Here is a 19,081-nt window from a genome sequence, read left to right as displayed (position 1 = left end):
AGATTAGATTAATATAGTTAAAGACTGGGATGTTACAAAAAGATTTATTTATAGCAGTATAAATGGCAACATCAAATGATGAAGATATTAAACAGATGCATGAGTATTGAAAATGTAATCAGAACATGTAAATCAGAAAAGGTCTGTTGTTGGAGACTCAAACGCTGTGGTCGGAGAAAATGAAGAAGGAATGGTAGGAAAATTTGGCTCAGGGATATATATTAGTAAAGTTTTGCCAAGAGAAGAAATTACTTAAAACAAATACTGGGTTCAAAAACCACAGAATGAGATACATGTACATGGGTATCCAATTGGGACAAAGCATACTATCAGATGAAAGATATAGGAATGCTGTTAAGAAAGCCAATAGATTGCCAGGTGCAGATATATAGTGATCATGTGCTACTTTGATGGAATTGTGAATAGCTTTAAAGATAAGTAAAGGTAGTAAAGAAATGGAACTTTAAGTTAAAGAAATTAGATGAGGAAACAATGGGAGAATAACTAGCCAAGACAACTACTGAAACCAAAAAGGAAAACGGAACAGTGAGGAGACCTGAATAAGAATAAAAAATGCCATAATAAAAACAGCAGGAGTAAACTATTATAAAGGAGGGAAAGGCCAAAATAGTGAAGAAACAGCGGGTAATAACAGAAATGCTAAAAAAAAATTGGAAAACTATGGAATAAGAATAACAAGAGTGTTGTATAGCAAATTAAACAATTAGTTAAGAAGGAAGTACAAAAAGCTAAGGGAACTTTGTTGAAGGAAGAACCCAATGATATCAAGGATCTAGAAAACAAAGAATTCATTAAGAGCATTACATGGGATAAATGAAAAGGGAAAGGTAAAACCAGAGAAGATGGAAATAACATGTGAAGAATCTGTAAATGACAAGAGAGACCAGAGGAACTTAGAAAAGGAATGAGAGGTAGCCGAAGAGGATAATGGACCATCAATATTGAAATGTAATGTACAAAAAGCAATTTAAAAAATTAAGATAAAAAATCAACTGGAGTAGATAGGTAAAACTTCCCACAAAATTTTATAAATTCTTAAAGAAGGAATAAGTGGAACATGCAGCTGAACTGTGTAATAGGATAACCGTGTGAAAGAATGGTCTAAAGAATTTATAAAACTAGTAATGATACCTATTCTGAAAAAAGCTGATACCTGAAAATGTACACAACACAGAACAATAAGTTAATAGCCTATATTGTTAAAGAGTCTGAAATTAGAGCTTGATAAGAATAACGGAAAAGAATGCAGAACAACAGTTTGGTTTCAGAAAAGGGGGGGTTGAACCAAAAATCTAACTAAGATACTAAGGAAGAGTGGAGTGAGATATTTAAAGAGAAGAAAAGGAATGAGCCATTTCATACATTTTGAGAAGGCATTTGATAGAATCAAATGGGAGAAAATGATGGAGATTCCTAAAGAGAATAGAATGGAAAGGACAATTAATTAAAGAATTATATTTGAGACAATCAGCATCAATGAAATTTAATAAGAGTATGACTGACTGGGTGGGTCTAGCTCAAGATATTAGGCAAGGATACTGCCTCTCACAGACATTATTGAGCATTTACACTGAAGATATGATAATAAATATATTAGAAAACAAGAATAAATAACTGTAGGATGATGAAAAATAAGATGTGCAAGGTTTACTGATAATATGGTAATTCTTGCTGATGGCATATATACACAGTAAGTCAGAAAAGTTCCTGAACTAAATTAAATAAAAATACAGATTTAAAGATAAACAAATTTATTCACATCAGCCCTCTACATACAACCTTTCTCTAGTTGTACACTCGCAGCACTGGTACAGCCCGTCAAATGCTCTGGAGAAATCACTTTGTGGGATCGCCTTCAACTGTTCGGTGCAAGCCCTTTGGAAAGTCAGAATGTCATTAATAAAGCAGCCTTTTATCTTCAACATGAATTTTGAGAACAGAAAATAATCTGCTGGAGCAAAGTCAGGTGGGATAAGATGATTTGATTTGCGACAAAATAACATGTTAAAACTGTTGCCACATGTGCCAGGGTATTGTTGTACAAGAGAGTCCAATTGCCCGGATTCCAGTACTCAGGCCAGATTCGACACATTAGGCATTTCATTTTCCAATTAGAATATAGAATTCACAGTTTGACCAGTTGAGTGAAATTCATTATGAATTATGAATCAGGCCCTTTTAGTCAAAGAATGCAATCAACATTGTGTGCACTCTTGATTTTTGTTGCCTGACTTTTGCCGGTATTGTGCTCCAGGACTTAACCAAGCAGTGGATTGACGCTTCGTTTGCAGTTCATACATGAAGCACCAGCTTTCATCCCCAGTTACAATTGTTTACAAAAAAATTCAAGTCGCTATCAGCAGTTTCAACAAAGTCTTGGGTGCAAGAAAGATGCACCTGTTTGTTCTTCAGTCAAGAAGTGTAGAACGAAAAGAGAGCACAACTTTTGGTGGTTCATTTTTTCTGATAGAATTGTACATACTGCATCTTTACCAAGGTTTAGCTCCTCTGCTATGGCTCGAACAGTAAGATGAAGTTGTTCAGAGCAAGAGCTTGTGCACTTTCACAACATTTTAATCTTGAATAGCTGCGACGGCCTCTTGCTTTGTTCGTCATCATCCAATGACTTTCTAGTGTTTAAACTGCTTCCACCACACATATGTTGTAATACGAGGTGCGGCTTAATCACCAAATGCTTCCTGTATCATAGAATAAGCTTCAACAAAAGATTTTTTACGTCGAACATAAAATCTTATCGCGCTTCTCTGTTCCATGTCGTGAGCTCTCACAAGGTCACATGAACACAATGTGTTGAAAGGCTGAATATAACTACAAACTGGAGTGATGAAATTTTGTACAAACACTCATCAGACATCGTGCTATGTAGTTCCTTGGATGTCTGAGAGATAGCACTCTAAATTTAATTCGGCAACTTTTCAGACCTACCATATGCTTCAAAGATAATTAACAGTCCTGGAGAAAGAAATAATATAGAAAAAACAAAAGTAAAGGAAGTAAATAAGAAAGAGGATAGAATAAAGGATAAGAGGTAATAGAGAAAGAAGATAGAAGGAAGAATGGAAAAAATTACAGATATCCGAGTACTAAGATGACGGAGAACCAGAGGAGTGTAATAAAAAAAGGATAGCAACAATCCTGCACTTTTAAGTCCTGCACAACAAAGTCTGCACTTTTAAGGAAGAGGTTAGCTTAGCCATATGTTATGTATGGACTGTCTTATTATATAGAAGTGAAGCCTGGATGATGAGGAAGAGGAACTTAATTAGGGATATAGGTAATGAGAAGGATGCCTGGATAAAATGAGAAAGGAATAATAGACAGGATTAAAGAAGACAGAGCACTTATGCAAGAAGTACACAAATGAAAACAAAACTGGTTAGGAAGTGTGGTCTGAGGAAGTGGAATCTTGACAACTGAATTGGAAGAGTCAGTAGAAGAAGAAAGGAAGCGAAGAAGGACAAAATTAATCAATGAGATTAAGAGTGGAAACTACAAGAACGAACTACAAATGAAGAAGGATTGGAACAGAAAACTACAACTGAAGAAGGATTGGGACAGAAATCATTAATGGATCTGCTACCAGACAGAACACCAGATGAATACCAAAGAAAACAAAAAAAGTGTCTGCTTAGTTTCCTGTATCATATCATAAAATCACTCTCAGCAAAATAAATATGGTTTGTTTTCCATGACTATGAACACTCATATCAGTGTGTGTGTGTGTGAGGGGGAAAGAGAAAGAGGAAGAGAAATGACACGATTATCAAGTTAGTTAACTGTTCACTGCTTCCATATTAATCTCTATATTCATTCTAAAATTATGAATAAAACATGTTTTACATCTGTTCAGAATAAGCACTTCAAATAGAAGTAAAAGTAAATAAATTTGATTGATTTATTAGACTTGATGGAAACTAGATGTATGAACAAATTAGTCTAATCCAACTAAACAATAAATGTCAAAACATTTGATCTTTTATTTCTTCAGATTTTCTTCTGACAATTATAACCAATATGTCTAACTTTAAACAATGTTCTTTTCAAAATGAATAACAGTGAGTTCAAAAAACACAATTTTTGACAAGTTACAGCATGCTAAAAAGTTGTGTTTAATAGGTCTGGCTATTGAGATACTAAAAGGTTAATTATAATAAACCTTTAAATTTATAGTAAATCAGAATTAAATAAAAATATTAATTTAATTCTTCATGGCGGGCGATATTTTATGGCTGTGGGCGGAAGACATTTTCAAAAAAAAGTTCATGCAAAAACATGCATTCATACATAAAAACAACATATAGCTTGTCTTTTAGCTGAATTCTGCCACTAAACTGGATAAGGAACACTGTTTAACTATCTCACAAGACAAAGTTTATGTGAAAATGGCACTAGTCTAATTAAGCGCATTAGAATTTGCAAACTATTGGTGATGATTTTGGTTGTGTTTTACACTGAGTTCTTTTCATGTAAAAGACACTGAATTGTAACAGTTACATTGACGGTAATATAATAACAATAGCAATTTTGAAGAAGTAGTGCACCTAGCCAGGGAATAATATAATATGGTTTTATTATAGTAATAATAAAAATAATATAAATATTTTTATTAATTTCCTTCTGAATTTTTGTCTTGAAAATTTTGTTTGAATTCAAACGCAACAAGCCGAGAATGAAGTTTTGGAAGGAACAGTTTGTAAACATATTACTTAAAAAATAGCAAAAATTACGCACCTGAAGGGTTAATAAGAATTTACATAATTTGTTTCATAGTAAATAATTTTTTTTGGAATAGTTATCATGACAAATGGTAAATACATTTCTCTACTACAGTTTGAATAAAACTGAAAAAAAAATCATGGGTTAAAAGATTTTCAAACTAATTATTTTTTATAATTTCCTAACATAAATAAAGGTTTACCTAATATGTCTGCTAAAGATATTACTTATTTTATGTTATCTTCATATTTTATTTATTTTTTTAAATATTCTGATGTGGGTACATCAATGAGGGCTCAAATAAACCTGCAACATTTTACTCTACTTAAAACCAGGAGCAATTACGGAAAATGGAATAAATTCTAAGTATACTCAGCAGAAATTTTTTTTTAGTTTGAAATTGTATGATAATGATTTAAAGCAATATATCTGATACTCTGGGGGGAAAAATGGTTTGCCTCAACACAGGATGTAAATACAGCATTACAGTCATCAAACAGTTTACTAGGTCTTACAGAACCAAAAAATTCATGTACATCTTAAAATCAAATTTACTTGGTTAAAATGTTTTAGGTTAATAATTTACTATAGCTGATTTAATAATTCTACCTGGGTTCTATATATTTACATAAGTAATATCTGGGCAAATAAAAAAAAAAAAATAGTATCTATTGCCTTCTATTATTTTCTATTTACATGATTCTTTTATAATTTTGTTTTTTTTTTTAATAGTATTTTTATAAGTACAAATATCACAATTTATTTTTAGAAAAAAATTCAACAATAAACATCAATTATAGTAAAAATGGAAGCTTCCTTAAAATTAGAAATTTAGAATTAATTTTTCAGAATATGAAAATTGTCAATTTTTAAAATTGCCAATGCCAATGTTTATTTTGTACTATAAAGTAATAGTATTAAAAAAAACTGACTTACTTGTTAGCATGCCTACTAAGATGTTTCCTATAACTGATATCTAAGAATATGTCTCCATCATATTTCTCATGACGGCTCCAATGATCAATGTCTGCATCATTTCCAACACCTCCCATCATTATGCCTTCCTTATGCTTTTGCTGTTTCCGAGATCTTTTGCTACTACCTCTAGGCACGGGTGAATGTAGGCCTATATATATGATTAAAGTAAATTAAATTTAGATAAACAAAAAAATCTTAATAAATGTTTAAACTTGCAAAAAAAAAATACTGAAGCAAAATTGATAATCACTACAATTGTAAAATAGAAATATCAGTGACATTGAAAAAATATTTGAAAAAAAAAAAATATTATTCTTCAAGAAAAAATATGTGAAAAAACTTTGAAATTTTAAAGGAAACCATGACTAAGGTAAAATAAAATTACTTTTAACAGAATTATCCTATACTACTGAAAGAAATCAGCATAACAGTTACAGAAAAAGGAATAATAAAAGGTAGCAAGACATTAAACATTCATTATAATAAAATTAGCATATTTTATGGAAAATTTTTAAATTTACAAGTGAATTTTTTGTTAATGAATCAGATTGGCGAAAGGGATACTAAACAATGGGTTGCATTACAAATGTAACCACAGCACAAAAGAATTCTGACAGTTCAGATAAATTCAGTACTAGTCAGGCCAAGGGCACAAAATAATGAACAATCTGTCAAGATAACACTACAATTAATTGAAATAATTTAAGAAGCAGCTGAATACAAACTGTGCTACCTTTTTTTTTATTAAAACATATTTAAAATTCTGAGGTATACTGACTAACTCAGAATTTATTATGAAAGCACCAATGCTGCACTATTTCATGCAGTACGTCTCTTTAATTTACTAGAATTTAAGAACTTTATCAAGGTCACTTTTTGATATTCTTTTATAAAATCTATGAACGTACTAGGGTCAGTCAAACATAAACTGAAGTTTTGTCTTTATAACTTGCAAATGAACATGAGTGGTTGGCGCAGAGGGATATCAATAGAAATTTGAATGGAGATAGCCACTCCAATGCCATGGCATCTCTCTAGTCAGTAGTGTCTTGTCAAAGCAAAAAGTTTCATTGTCAATTGCATAATGTTTTATTGTGAAGTTTCTTATGAATGATTGTGTCAACAAACAATCTGAAATTTTGACTACAGTGCATGTGCAGTTCTGGGATATGATGTTGTCATGTACCCAAATCTATGACCAGGACAGCAAATTTTAAAAAGGGTAAGAGGTTGAAGAAAATGAGATTTTATAAGTGTTCAAGAACAAATGTGAGGGATAACATTCAATTGATTGATGACCTCACTGAAGACCATTCAGCATCTCATTGTCAATGAAATCTCTTCAAAAGTGGGTTATCAATCTTGGAAACTCACATTCCATTATCACAAATCACTTGGGTTTCACAAAGTTTATGAGTTCCAAGACTTTTGAAAAATCAAAAACAGGCCCAAAAGGAAATTTGTAAAAAGCTCCCGGAATCAACTTTGAAGGTGGAAATAATCTTTTGTACTGAATAATCACATATGATGAGACATAGGTCTATTACTATGCCCAAGTTGAAATCTACAAGAATGCAGTGACATAGGCAGGCATAGAGAAGCCTTGCCTTTCAACTGGGAAAGTCCTCGAAACTATTTTTTGAGACTGGAAAGGTGTATCCACTTGATTTTCTCAAAAAACTACACACTGTAGATGTGGCTTACTACTGCCAGCCAATCAGAAATACAATTCTCTCTCAAGATAATAACAAGCCTCGTGCAACCATTAGCACTCTGGTTAAACCAGGCAAAATTTACTGAGAAATCTTGAACATCCCCAGATGGACCAAATTTATCCCTGAGATTTTTTGTTTTGGCCATTGAAGGAGGCAATAGGAGGACATCGATTCCAGAACATAATAAAGTAGAGAAGTTTATACACAATTGTCTTGTTACGCATATTCAAACTTTTTAGGAAAGGAAGAATCCACAAGCTCCTCACAAACTGAGGAAAATGTCCAGAACTTCACCAATGGTATGTAGTAAAGCTGTAATATGTTTTATATTTTTAATCTGTATCAATATATGTTAAAAACAAAAATATAGTTTATATTTAACTGACCTAGTTGAACTGGAATATAAATTCGGAGATAAATAACTATAATTTCATGTTCTCTTTACATACAAAGTAAAAACTACTACTTCAATCAACACCAGAGAAAAGTTTATAATTCCCGAAACTCAAGAGATTAAATAATCATATCACACTAAAACTGCACTTAGTTATTACATCAAACGGTGCCATGTTCAAAAAACTAAATTTCTGTACATATTAAAACAAGGAAACAAACACATACAATTAAACATTCAAACCCATATTTACCAGCTTTTTTAAAAACATTTTTTGTACTGCCCACTCTACAAAAGTCGTTTTTATATTAAAATATCATAAATCAAGAACTCACATTATAAGTTACAATTTTATACTTTTTTTTTACTATTTATCTACAGATTTCTCAAGTTGAAATGAAAAAGAAGACCGAGTCTGGTGTAGTTTACAGTTGTGAAAGTTTCCCATCATCAAACTCCACTTGCTATCTTTCCTATTAACTGGTAAATGGGTGAACTAACCTATTTGATTTTTATTTATTACTGATAATATTTCACCATTTTCTATTGGAGTGATGAGATCCCATATGAAGCTGCGAATTTTGTCATCACCTCTGTAGTACCTGAGGCAGTAAAGAATCTAAAAAAAAATAATAAACATAAATAATTAAGAGTTATACATTAAAAATCTAAATAACAACAAAATTAATGCTAATTGTCTGTCTTTGTTAAGGAATACATCTTACCTGGCACGCTTATTTCAACACATCTGTTTTTTTATCTTAAATCAGCCTTAAATCATTGATTTTCTCAACACATTTTTGATATTCTTAACGTTTTAATTCCTAGGTATTTCCAGAGTGAACTGTGCCTAGTCTTAGTTTTTTTTAATTTTTCTCCCAACAGCAACTGATTCCTACTGTCTATTAACTTAGTTAGGACATGCATATTATTAAATAATTGAACAAAAAGTCACACATAACTAAGGGGATGGAATCCCTAATTATAAATAAATGTTTTACTGATAAATAAAATATTTTTGTTTTTTCTGTATGTTATGAGCATAAAATGAAATTATATATGGACCTACTAAACACACTTACAAACTAGAAAGTGTAGCCAAAATAACAAACCCCCCCCCCACCACAGGAACAAAGTACTACATTCTAATAACAAAACAGCATTCATAAAAAATTCAAGTACAATTTCCAATAAAAATAAAATCGACATATCTTATTCTACAAGCACAATATTCTATTTGTACACTAAACTGTTCACTATTTACATATCTGTTTGAAAAGTTTCTAAAAGTACAGGAGGGTGTGATAATCCCGAAAACACAGGCCTACATCATACTCTTTACACATGAATCGAGTGTCCTTCCTTTTCTGTACTCTTTTTTTAATATGTTTGCCCACATGACATGGTGCTGACTTCTGGAACCTCTTTACCTGCCATTTGAGGGACAGGTATTGAAAGTGTCATTATCACTCGTATCTAATATTATACTATCAGTATCACTAATTTCCCTCACAAATCTTCAGTTTCTGGTACAGCATTAGTGAGATACAGAATTATTTCAGCATAGATAAAAGATTTAGCCATTACTACATAAAGCACTAACTACATGTGGAATCACATAAGCATAACCAAAATGCTTCTCTCGGATAGCAATGTGAATAAGATTCAAGAAAGTAACAAAAAAAACAGCCTTCTGAATGAGTTGTTTGTAAATACAGTTGACCCTCAATAATTCAACAATTTTTGTCTAACTGCTGAGGCAATTCTTGTAATGCCACTATTTTTTGTTTTACTTCTGACTTTTATGCAAGCAGTCACATCTGATAAAAAGGAGACGCCAAGGCCGAGTGGTAAAATTATGTTTTAAGCGAGTAGGCCGTGGTTATGTAGAATAATCTAATAAATTACAGTACAGTATTTCCAATCGTTGCCAAAAACACAAATGTCATTAGCTGTATCTGTAATTGAGTGCGTGACCCTGCTGGCTGGTAACCTGTACAGTACTGGGATCTATGGACGGCATTAAACTTCTTATAGTACCTTACTACACTTCTCAGTATCGCATGATTGTATGCTGTGTTTAGTGGTCACATCAGTTTTAACAAGTCTAGTTTTCCTTATCTTAAATTATCAATTTTTCTGTAACGGTATTTGAACTTCATCGCTTTCAGTTTTGAAAATGTTGAAACCACAAAAATGTAAGCACATCACGCTAAGTTTATTTAAAAAGCAAAAATTTTTATAAGAATTGACAAAAGGCAAAAAAATTAGTGAAGTAGCTTCATTCCACGGAATTGGATGCGCAAGAATTTATGATTTGCAAAAAAAAATTAGATAAAAATAGAAAAATTTGTAAAAGATAATGTCAGTGGTAAAAGTGATAAAAATTTAAATCTGGCACGTTCCCATTAATGGAAGATGCACTTTATGCTTGGTTCATCCAGGAACATTCCAAACACACTCTTCTTTCTGGCGAAATCATCAAAGAAAAAACTAAGCTTTTCTATAAAGAAATGATGAAGAAAGAAGATTTTTGGACTAGTGATGGGCGGTTCGACAAATTGAAGAAGCGCTATGAAATCGAAACGGATTGCATAATAAACATTATGGATGGTTAATAAACATTAACCATCACAGGTGAGAAAATTTCTTGTGATTTTACTGCCGTCGAGCCATATAAAGAAAAATTTATAAAATAAGTCCAAGAGTTGGGTTTTAGTCTTGACCAGTGACCAGGTTTATTAATGAATGCTGATGAGAGTAGGTTATTTTGGAGGCTGCTACTGAAGAAAACATTCATCCATTGTGCTAAAAAGAGCGCTCCAGGTCGGAAAATATCGAAAAACAGAATTACGATTATGCCTTGCTCAAATGTTGAGTGGTACCTATAAACTTAAATTGCTTGTTTTAAGAAAGTCCAAAATCCTAGCGCTTTTAAAAACATAAGACCTTCTTGTAAAATACAAAAATCAAAGCCAAGCAAGGATGACAAAGGAAGTATTTTTTGAATGGTTAATGAGCAGTTTGTGTCATCTGCAAAAAAATTCCTTAAACACAGACAATTACCAGAAACAGCATTGTTACTTTTAGACAACTGTACAGGGAACCCAAATAAAGAAAACTTAGTAAAAAAAGGTTTTTCTGTGTCATATTTCTTCCACTAAATTTTATGGCTGTCATTCAGCTGATGGGTTAAATGTAATCCAGACAGTTAAAAATAATTACAAAAAAGAGTCTTAGTGTAATGAGTAAATTGGAAAATACACCTTTTTTAAAAAGTTTAAAAGAAATAAATCTTCAAGACGTCATGTTTGATCTCACACAAGCATGGGAAAAAACTTTTGCCAAAATAATAGTGTGCTCTTGGAAAAATTTGTGGTTAACTATTTCTGGAAATTACATATTAGCCCGTCCACCAATAAATTGCAAACTTTTGGATTATTGTTAATATCACCTGATGCAACCATTACATTACCATTTTTATAACAAGTTATTATTTATTTATTTATTTTATAAATAAATAATAACACACACTTTAAAAACAAAAGTGTTTTCTATGTTAACTCCATAAAAAAATAATAAAAGTGTGCAACAGAATATTTTTAGAGAATTCTATTCTAAGAAAATAGAAGTAAATAAGGTCAATCAAAAAGAAATATAAATTGCAGAAGTCTAACTGTAACTTAAAAACAAATTATACCAAGCAGATTCTGAACTATACCAAAAATCGAAATAAGTAACATTTAACTAATTTTAATCAATTCTTCCTCTATGAGGAAAATGGCTACCTTGAACAGAATAAATATTAAGATGATAAAATGGCTACCTTAAACAACATTTTATTTATGCAGTATCTATACAGTCTTGAATTGAAAGAAATTAAAAGTTATAAAAATTCTTCAAGAGAAACAAAACACATATATGGAGTCTTCAAAGTAAGACTCCAATACATAAGAGCATTATCAAGAAAAAGCATTACAAAGATATAAAAAGAAACACAACTGGAAATGTAACATTACATTCATTTGGTTATTCTCTAGGAGTATTAAAACAATGTTTTTACTTAGGCAAGCATACTAGTCCTGTCTGTGGCAAAATATTAAAACCTTCAATATATAAACAACATCTATAGATACCCGAATTCTTTATGGAATAAAATAAAATTAACAATATTACTGCCTCTTCCCCATTCATTACCTACATATGATGAACTACACTACTAAATAATTTCTTTAACATTGTGAGTAGAACTCAAGGCACACAAGAGAAAAAGATTACTGAAATTAATGTAATAAAATCTAATAAACATGACAAAACATATTGATATAAATTATTACTTACAATAATTCTGGCACAATCTTCAACATCACTTTCACGCCATCCTTCTCTAAATTGATTATGATTCAGAATTTCAGGCCACCTACCCCATCTGTAAGAATCATTTATTATAACACCAAGAAGGAATTACAATCAAATTGTAAAAGAAAAAGAAAACTATTTAAAATTAACTTAATACAGTACACTATAAAATAAACGTCCACATCATTTCAGTACAGATACTAAATTTCTGCTATTACAATCTCCTTAAGTAATTAAATTTAACAAAAAAAATTAACTTCTAAATGCAGCAACTTAACATTAAATTTACACTAAATACTATGACCCTTATTTGATAAATACAAATAGCACAAAGTGTAACTGCACACAGCTATGTAATCCACAGGAACCAGAAAATTTTTCTACAAATGGTTTCAGACTCAGGTTTAAAGGATGTAATTACCAACTTACTCTTCAAAATGATTATAAAAACTCTATACTCCCATTTATTTGACAGAATAACACTCAAGCATACAATAAAACAATAACTTAGATTTTATTAAGTATGCACTTTAACGTTGTTATTAACTTTCTAACAGTGAGTGTCAGATTAGTTATCTATAAATAAAATCCGACAAGCTGATTTATAATTAAAATTGCAAGTAGTAGCTGGAACACTTGAAGTGATTCAACATTAGCTTAAAAGCTCACTGTACCACATAAATATAATAAAGCAATGTTTGAAAATTTCTTTTTAGAGCATAATTTAAAAAAAAAACAGTTGTGTATTTTTAAGACAACACTTTTCCCTATATTCAGCAAAGGTTGCTACTGGTTTAACTCCAATGGATAAAATGGTTAACTAACAAGAAATATTTTTTTTATATATATATGCATACTTTTTTTGAAAATTCAAATAATTCATTACTATATTGACCACTGTGTTGATAAAAAGTTTAATATTAAATGAAATACAACATTAATAATAATAACAGTAATTGTTACTTAAAAGATTATAAATACTGTAATATAAAATCAGTTTAAAATACAACTAAGAATTACAGACTTGTCTACTCTAAAGAAAAAAATGGTTTTTCCAATCTAAAGATTCACTGAAATCACTTGAATAGAAGAAATTAACATGTTCTTACCAAATTAATTTCCAATAATAAGTTTTCATCATTACAGTACTGGAAAATAAAATTTACATATATGCTGTCATTCAAAATATACAACATAATTTCAAACACAATGACAAAAGATTAGAAGAAAATGTTTTAATGTAATAAGATATAAATTTAATAACAACTGAATATGCGGGAAAACTAGTTGCTGTAAATTAATATGGTAGGCTTAACTTATCTAATTATTGTGTTTTGGTAGTTTCATTAAATTTTATTAACACAATGGTCAATATGTTGATGAATAATTTGAATATTCAAGAAATTATTCTAAATACTATTATGTAATAATATATACTGTTCTCACAGATAGGTAAATTTAAAATTCCAAGATAACTTTATATGCTTAAAACAGATTAACTACTTTTAACAATGTAGATGATGCCACTTATTTAAAATGTAGTTTCAATATCTAAGATTAAAATAATTTCAATTTAATGAAAAATTCTTTGAATTATTTGTTAATTAAAATATTATAAATACTATAATATAAAATCAATTTAAAATGTAACTAAGATTTATAGACTTGTTTATTCTAAAGAAAATATTTTTTTTTCCCATTCAGATTATTCGCTGAAATCACTTACGTAGCACAAAAATAAATTGATAACTAAAAGTAAAAGGTATTTATTCGCTTATTTAAAATTGTCAATAAAAGTTTCAAAATGAATGAATTATAAAAGATTTCATAAAGAACAAATAAATTTCTTACCCAAATGTCAATAAACCCTTTTCAACCTTGTAGCATTCACTACGAGCCCAGGTACCATAAGACACTTCTCCTTCTTTTGGCACATAATCATCATTTAGGTACCTTAGCTTGTGTTTTTTAAATTTGTTCTTACTTCTTCTGCCTAAAAATAGTCAACACAAATTATCATTGAAATGATAACAAATATAACACTTACAAAAACTACTACTGATTTCCATTGTATTACATTTTTTTCTAAAACAAGTGTGTTTGCCATCTAAAGGAAGGTTTATAGCCTGAGGCTGGACAGTTATATTTCAATGCTATTTGCTCCTTGACACTGTACTACAGCTATCATTCTGTTGATATAATTATTAACACGTGGGTTGATAATCCACAATTTAACAAGCTACACTCACTATTTGGATGAGGGACACAACTGTGAACAAGCCCCGTCAACAAAACTAAACAAGCTATCTGGAGATGTACAGAACATCACAACAGTCAATCTGATCAGTATTATTGAAAATCAAAAAATCCACAACAAACCCACATGTTAAGGTACACATTAACTATCCACATCAAGGCCACTGCAGGGGAGCACACATATATTATCAAATTTTCAACAGTACAATCTTCTTTATTTTTACCTCATCTGACTTGTTTTAGCTTAACAATTTCAGTTTCAGTCACAACCTAACTTAAAATTTGAGTTACAGCTAATTGTGTATTATAAATTTTATATGATATTAAGTGTTTAAATGGTTTTAATCATGGCTGCTACTCAGTCTCTTGAATGTTGTTGTTGCTAACAAAAATTGAAAAAATAAAAAGAGGGGAGACAACTATTGTATAGAATCTAGTCAATAAACTTAACGAAAAATATTCAATACCGGGAGATAAAAATATAAAAAGAATTATGGTAGATAATTCAAATGAAATAATCAGACGGGTTAACTAATTACACCCAGTAAATAAAAGAAATCAGATCCAGCTGTCAATGAAATATCTGACAATCTAATAAACAAGCAGTAGAGCTGAAATCGAACAAAATTTTCCTAAAAAATTAAACGCTCAATTTAAATAAAGAACTGTCAACCGTAAATGATGATTCTGATCATCCTAACATTAAATGAACTAGTGTGCATATATTGTTACTATACTGTTATGAGGATTTAAATTTGTGACTATAATTTTTTTTTAGACACAAGTGTAATCACAGACAAGGAGTACCTCAAAATATGATGCTAGAGTTACCTAAAGAAAGTTAAGACATTAGAATTAATAAATGAAGCGCATTTAGACAAAACTTGGGGATTAAAGAAGAAATATGATCTCAAAGGTGTGAAGTGATAAGCTATAAAATCAATGAAGCAAGTATTTTTGGCACCATTAACATGGGTCTACAATTGTCTACTAAAGGAAATGTTTAATTTTACTCTAAATTAAAATGAAGCTAGTTTTTATAATAAAGGCCTCTTTTATTATTTGAATAAAAAAAATTTTGGGTGGTTATGAAAATGAAAGTGATTTTTTATAAACATACAAAATAATTATGTCTCTATGAATCATGAGACCTTGCCGTTGGTGAGGGGGCTTGAGTGCTCAGGGATACAGAGTAGCTGGACCGAAGGTGCAACCATATCGGAGAGGTATCTGTTGAGAGCCAGACTAAGGAATGATTCCTGAAAGAGGGCAGCAGCTCTTTCAGTAGTTGTTAGGGGCGTGAGTCAGGACGACTTAAACGGCCGTATCAACATCACTCAGTCCTCTTGAGTACTGCGCAGCTGAAAGCAATGGAAAACTACAGCTGCTTTTTTTTCCAAGAAAATGTGGCTCTCTGCATTTTCACATAACAATAATGGAGGCGCCTTCCTTGGTAAAATATTCCGGAGGTAAAATAGTCCCCCGTTCGGATCTCCGGGTGGGGACTACTAAGGAAGGGGTCACCAGAAAAGTAAAAAATAACATTCTACGAGTCGGAGCGTGGAATGTTAGAAGCTTAAAAAAGGTTGGTAGGCTAGAGAATTTAAAAAGGGAAATGGATAGGGTAAACGTGGATATAGTAGGAATTAGTGAGGTTCGGTGGGAAGAGGAAGGCGACTTTTGGTCGGGTGACTTTAGAGTAATTAACTCAGCGTCAAATAATGGGCAGGCAGGAGTAGGTTTCGTGATGAACAAGAAAATAGGGAGGAGAGTGGAGTATTTCAAGACGCATAGCGATAGAGTCATTGTAATAAGGATAAATTCAAAACCTAAACCGACAACGATTGTTAACGTCTATATGCCTACAAGCGCCCATGATGATGATGAGGTAGAATGTGTATACGAAGAGATTGATGAAGCAATTAAACACGTAAAAGGAGATGAAAATTTAATAATAATTGGAGATTGGAATGCAAGCATTGGAAAAGGCAAGGAAGGAAATATAGTGGGTGAATACGGGCTGGGCAAAAGGAATGAAAGAGGGGACCGACTTATAGAGTTTTGCACGAAGTATAATTTAGTAATTGCCAACACCCAATTTAAAAATCATAATAGAAGAGTATACACTTGGAAAAAGCCAGGCGATACTGCAAGGTATCAGATAGATTATATCATGGTTAAGCAAAGATTTAGAAATCAACTCGTGGACTGCAAAACTTACCCTGGAGCAGACATTGATAGCGACCATAATTTGGTGATAATGAAATGTAGATTGGGGTTTAAAAACCTGAAGAAAAGGTGTCAGATGAATCGGTGGAATTTAGAGAAGCTTGAGGAAGAGGAGGTAAAGAAGATTTTTGAGGAGGACATCGCTAGAGGTCTGAGTAAAAAAGATAAGATAGAAAATGTAGAAGAAGAATGGGAGAATGTTAAAAAGGAAATTCTTAAATCAGCAGAAGCGAACTTAGGCGGAATAAAGAGAACTGGTAGAAAACCTTGGGTTTCAGACGATATATTGCAGCTGATGGATGAACGTAGAAAATATAAGAATGCTAGTGATGAAGAAAGTAAAAGGAACTATCGGCAATTAAGAAATGCTATAAACAGGAAGTGCAAACTGGCGAAAGAAGAGTGGATTAAAGAAAAGTGTTCAGAAGTGGAAAGAGAAATGAACATTGGTAAAATAGACGGAGCATACAGGAAAGTTAAGGAAAATTTTGGGGTACATAAATTAAAATCTAATAATGTGTTAAACAAAGATGGTACACCTATATATAATACGAAAGGTAAAGTCGATAGATGGGTGGAATATATTGAAGAGTTATACGGAGGAAATGAATTAGAAAATGGTTTTATAGAGGAAGAAGAGGAAGTTGAGGAGGATGAAATGGGAGAAACAATACTGAGATCTGAATTTAAGAGAGCATTAAAAGATTTAAATGGCAGAAAGGCTCCTGGAATAGACGGAATACCTGTAGAATTACTGCGCAGTGCAGGGGAGGAGGCGATTGATAGATTATACAAACTGGTGTGTAATATTTATGAAAAAGGGGAATTTCCGTCAGACTTCAAAAAAAGTGTTATAGTAATGATACCAAAGAAATCAGGGGCAGATAAATGTGAAGAATACAGAACAATTAGTTTAACTAGTCATGCATCAAAAATCTTAACTAGAATTCTATACAGAAGAATTGAGAGGAGAGTGGAGGAAGTGTTAGGAGAAGACCAATTTGGTTTCAGGAAAAGTATAGGGACAAGGGAAGCAATTTTAGGCCTCAGATTAATAGTAGAAGGAAGATTAAAGAAAAACAAACCAACATACTTGGCGTTTATAGACCTAGAAAAGGCATTCGATAACGTAGACTGGAATAAAATGTTCAGCATTTTAAAAAAATTAGGGTTCAAATACAGAGATAGAAGAACAATTGCTAACATGTACAGGAACCAAACAGCAACAGTAGCAATTGAAGAACATAAGAAAGAAGCCATAATAAGAAAGGGAGTCCGACAAGGATGTTCTCTATCTCCGTTACTTTTTAATCTTTACATGGAACTAGCAGTTAATGATGTTAAAGAACAATTTAGATTCGGAGTAACAGTACAAGGTGAAAAGATAAAGATGCTACGATTTGCTGATGATATAGTAATTCTAGCCGAGAATAAAAAGGATTTAGAAGAAACAATGAACGGCATAGATGAAGTCCTACGCAAGAACTATCGCATGAAAATAAACAAGAACAAAACAAAAGTAATGAAATGTAGTAGAAATAACAAAGATGGACCACTGAATGTGAAAATAGGAGGAGAAAAGATTATGGAGGTAGAAGAATTTTGTTATTTGGGAAGTAGAATTACTAAAGATGGACGAAGCAGGAGCGATATAAAATGCCGAATAGCACAAGCTAAACGAGCTTTCAGTAAGAAATATAAGTTGTTTACATCAAAAATTAATTTAAATGTCAGGAAAAGATTTTTGAAAGTGTATGTTTGGAGTGTCGCTTTATATGGAAGTGAAACTTGGACAATCGGAGTATCTGAGAAGAAAAGGTTAGAAGCTTTTGAAATGTGGTGCTATAGGAGAATGTTAAAAATCAGATGGGTGGATAAAGTGACAAATGAGGAGGTATTGCGGCAAATAGATGAAGAAAGAAGCATTTGGAAAAATATAGTTAAAAGAAGAGACAGACTTATAGGCCACATACTAAGGCATCCTGGAATAGTCGCTTTAATTTTGGAAGGACAGGTAGAAGGGAAAAATTGTGTAGGCAGGCCACGTTTGGAATATGTAAAACAAATTGTTAGGGATGTAGGATGTAGAGGGTATACTGAAATGAAACGACTAGCACTAGATAGGGAATCTTGGAGAGCTGCATCAAACCAGTCAAATGACTGAAGACAAAAAAAAAAACAAAATAATTTTTAAAACTTATTAACTAACAGTATAATATTTATGAATACACTATAACACAGGGTTAGATTTGATTGAGTACCAATAGTTATTAATGCAAATGGATGTAGTTACCCCATGGAAAAAATATTAGCTTTGACAAAGAGTACAGCTAATGTTACAGTAGAAATGTGGTACTACTGTATTAATCTTGTGGTAATGAAAACCAAATAT

At 31.6% G+C, this 19,081-nt stretch overlaps 1 protein-coding gene across 6 annotated transcripts in view; it reads right to left on the bottom strand.

Moving 5' to 3' along the window:
* Positions 1 to 19,081, bottom strand: part of kis (chromodomain helicase DNA binding protein kismet) — a 235,158-nt gene that overhangs the window by 107,619 nt on the left and 108,458 nt on the right. For all 6 annotated transcript variants that reach the window (XM_075358465.1, XM_075358467.1, XM_075358469.1 and 3 more), the window contains 4 exons: positions 14,056 to 14,197; positions 12,187 to 12,274; positions 8,383 to 8,464; positions 5,695 to 5,884 (listed from right to left, as the gene is read on the bottom strand). In XM_075358465.1, the coding sequence (XP_075214580.1) occupies positions 5,695 to 5,884; positions 8,383 to 8,464; positions 12,187 to 12,274; positions 14,056 to 14,197 (502 nt within the window). The remainder of the gene's footprint in view (positions 1 to 5,694; positions 5,885 to 8,382; positions 8,465 to 12,186; positions 12,275 to 14,055; positions 14,198 to 19,081) is intronic.

The sequence above is a fragment of the Lycorma delicatula genome, chromosome 2, assembly GCF_047948215.1.
Source record: "Lycorma delicatula isolate Av1 chromosome 2, ASM4794821v1, whole genome shotgun sequence".
NCBI lineage: Eukaryota > Metazoa > Arthropoda > Insecta > Hemiptera > Fulgoridae > Lycorma > Lycorma delicatula.
The sequence above is the reverse complement of the archived record's forward strand: the minus strand, read 5'-3'. Positions and strand labels throughout refer to the sequence as shown.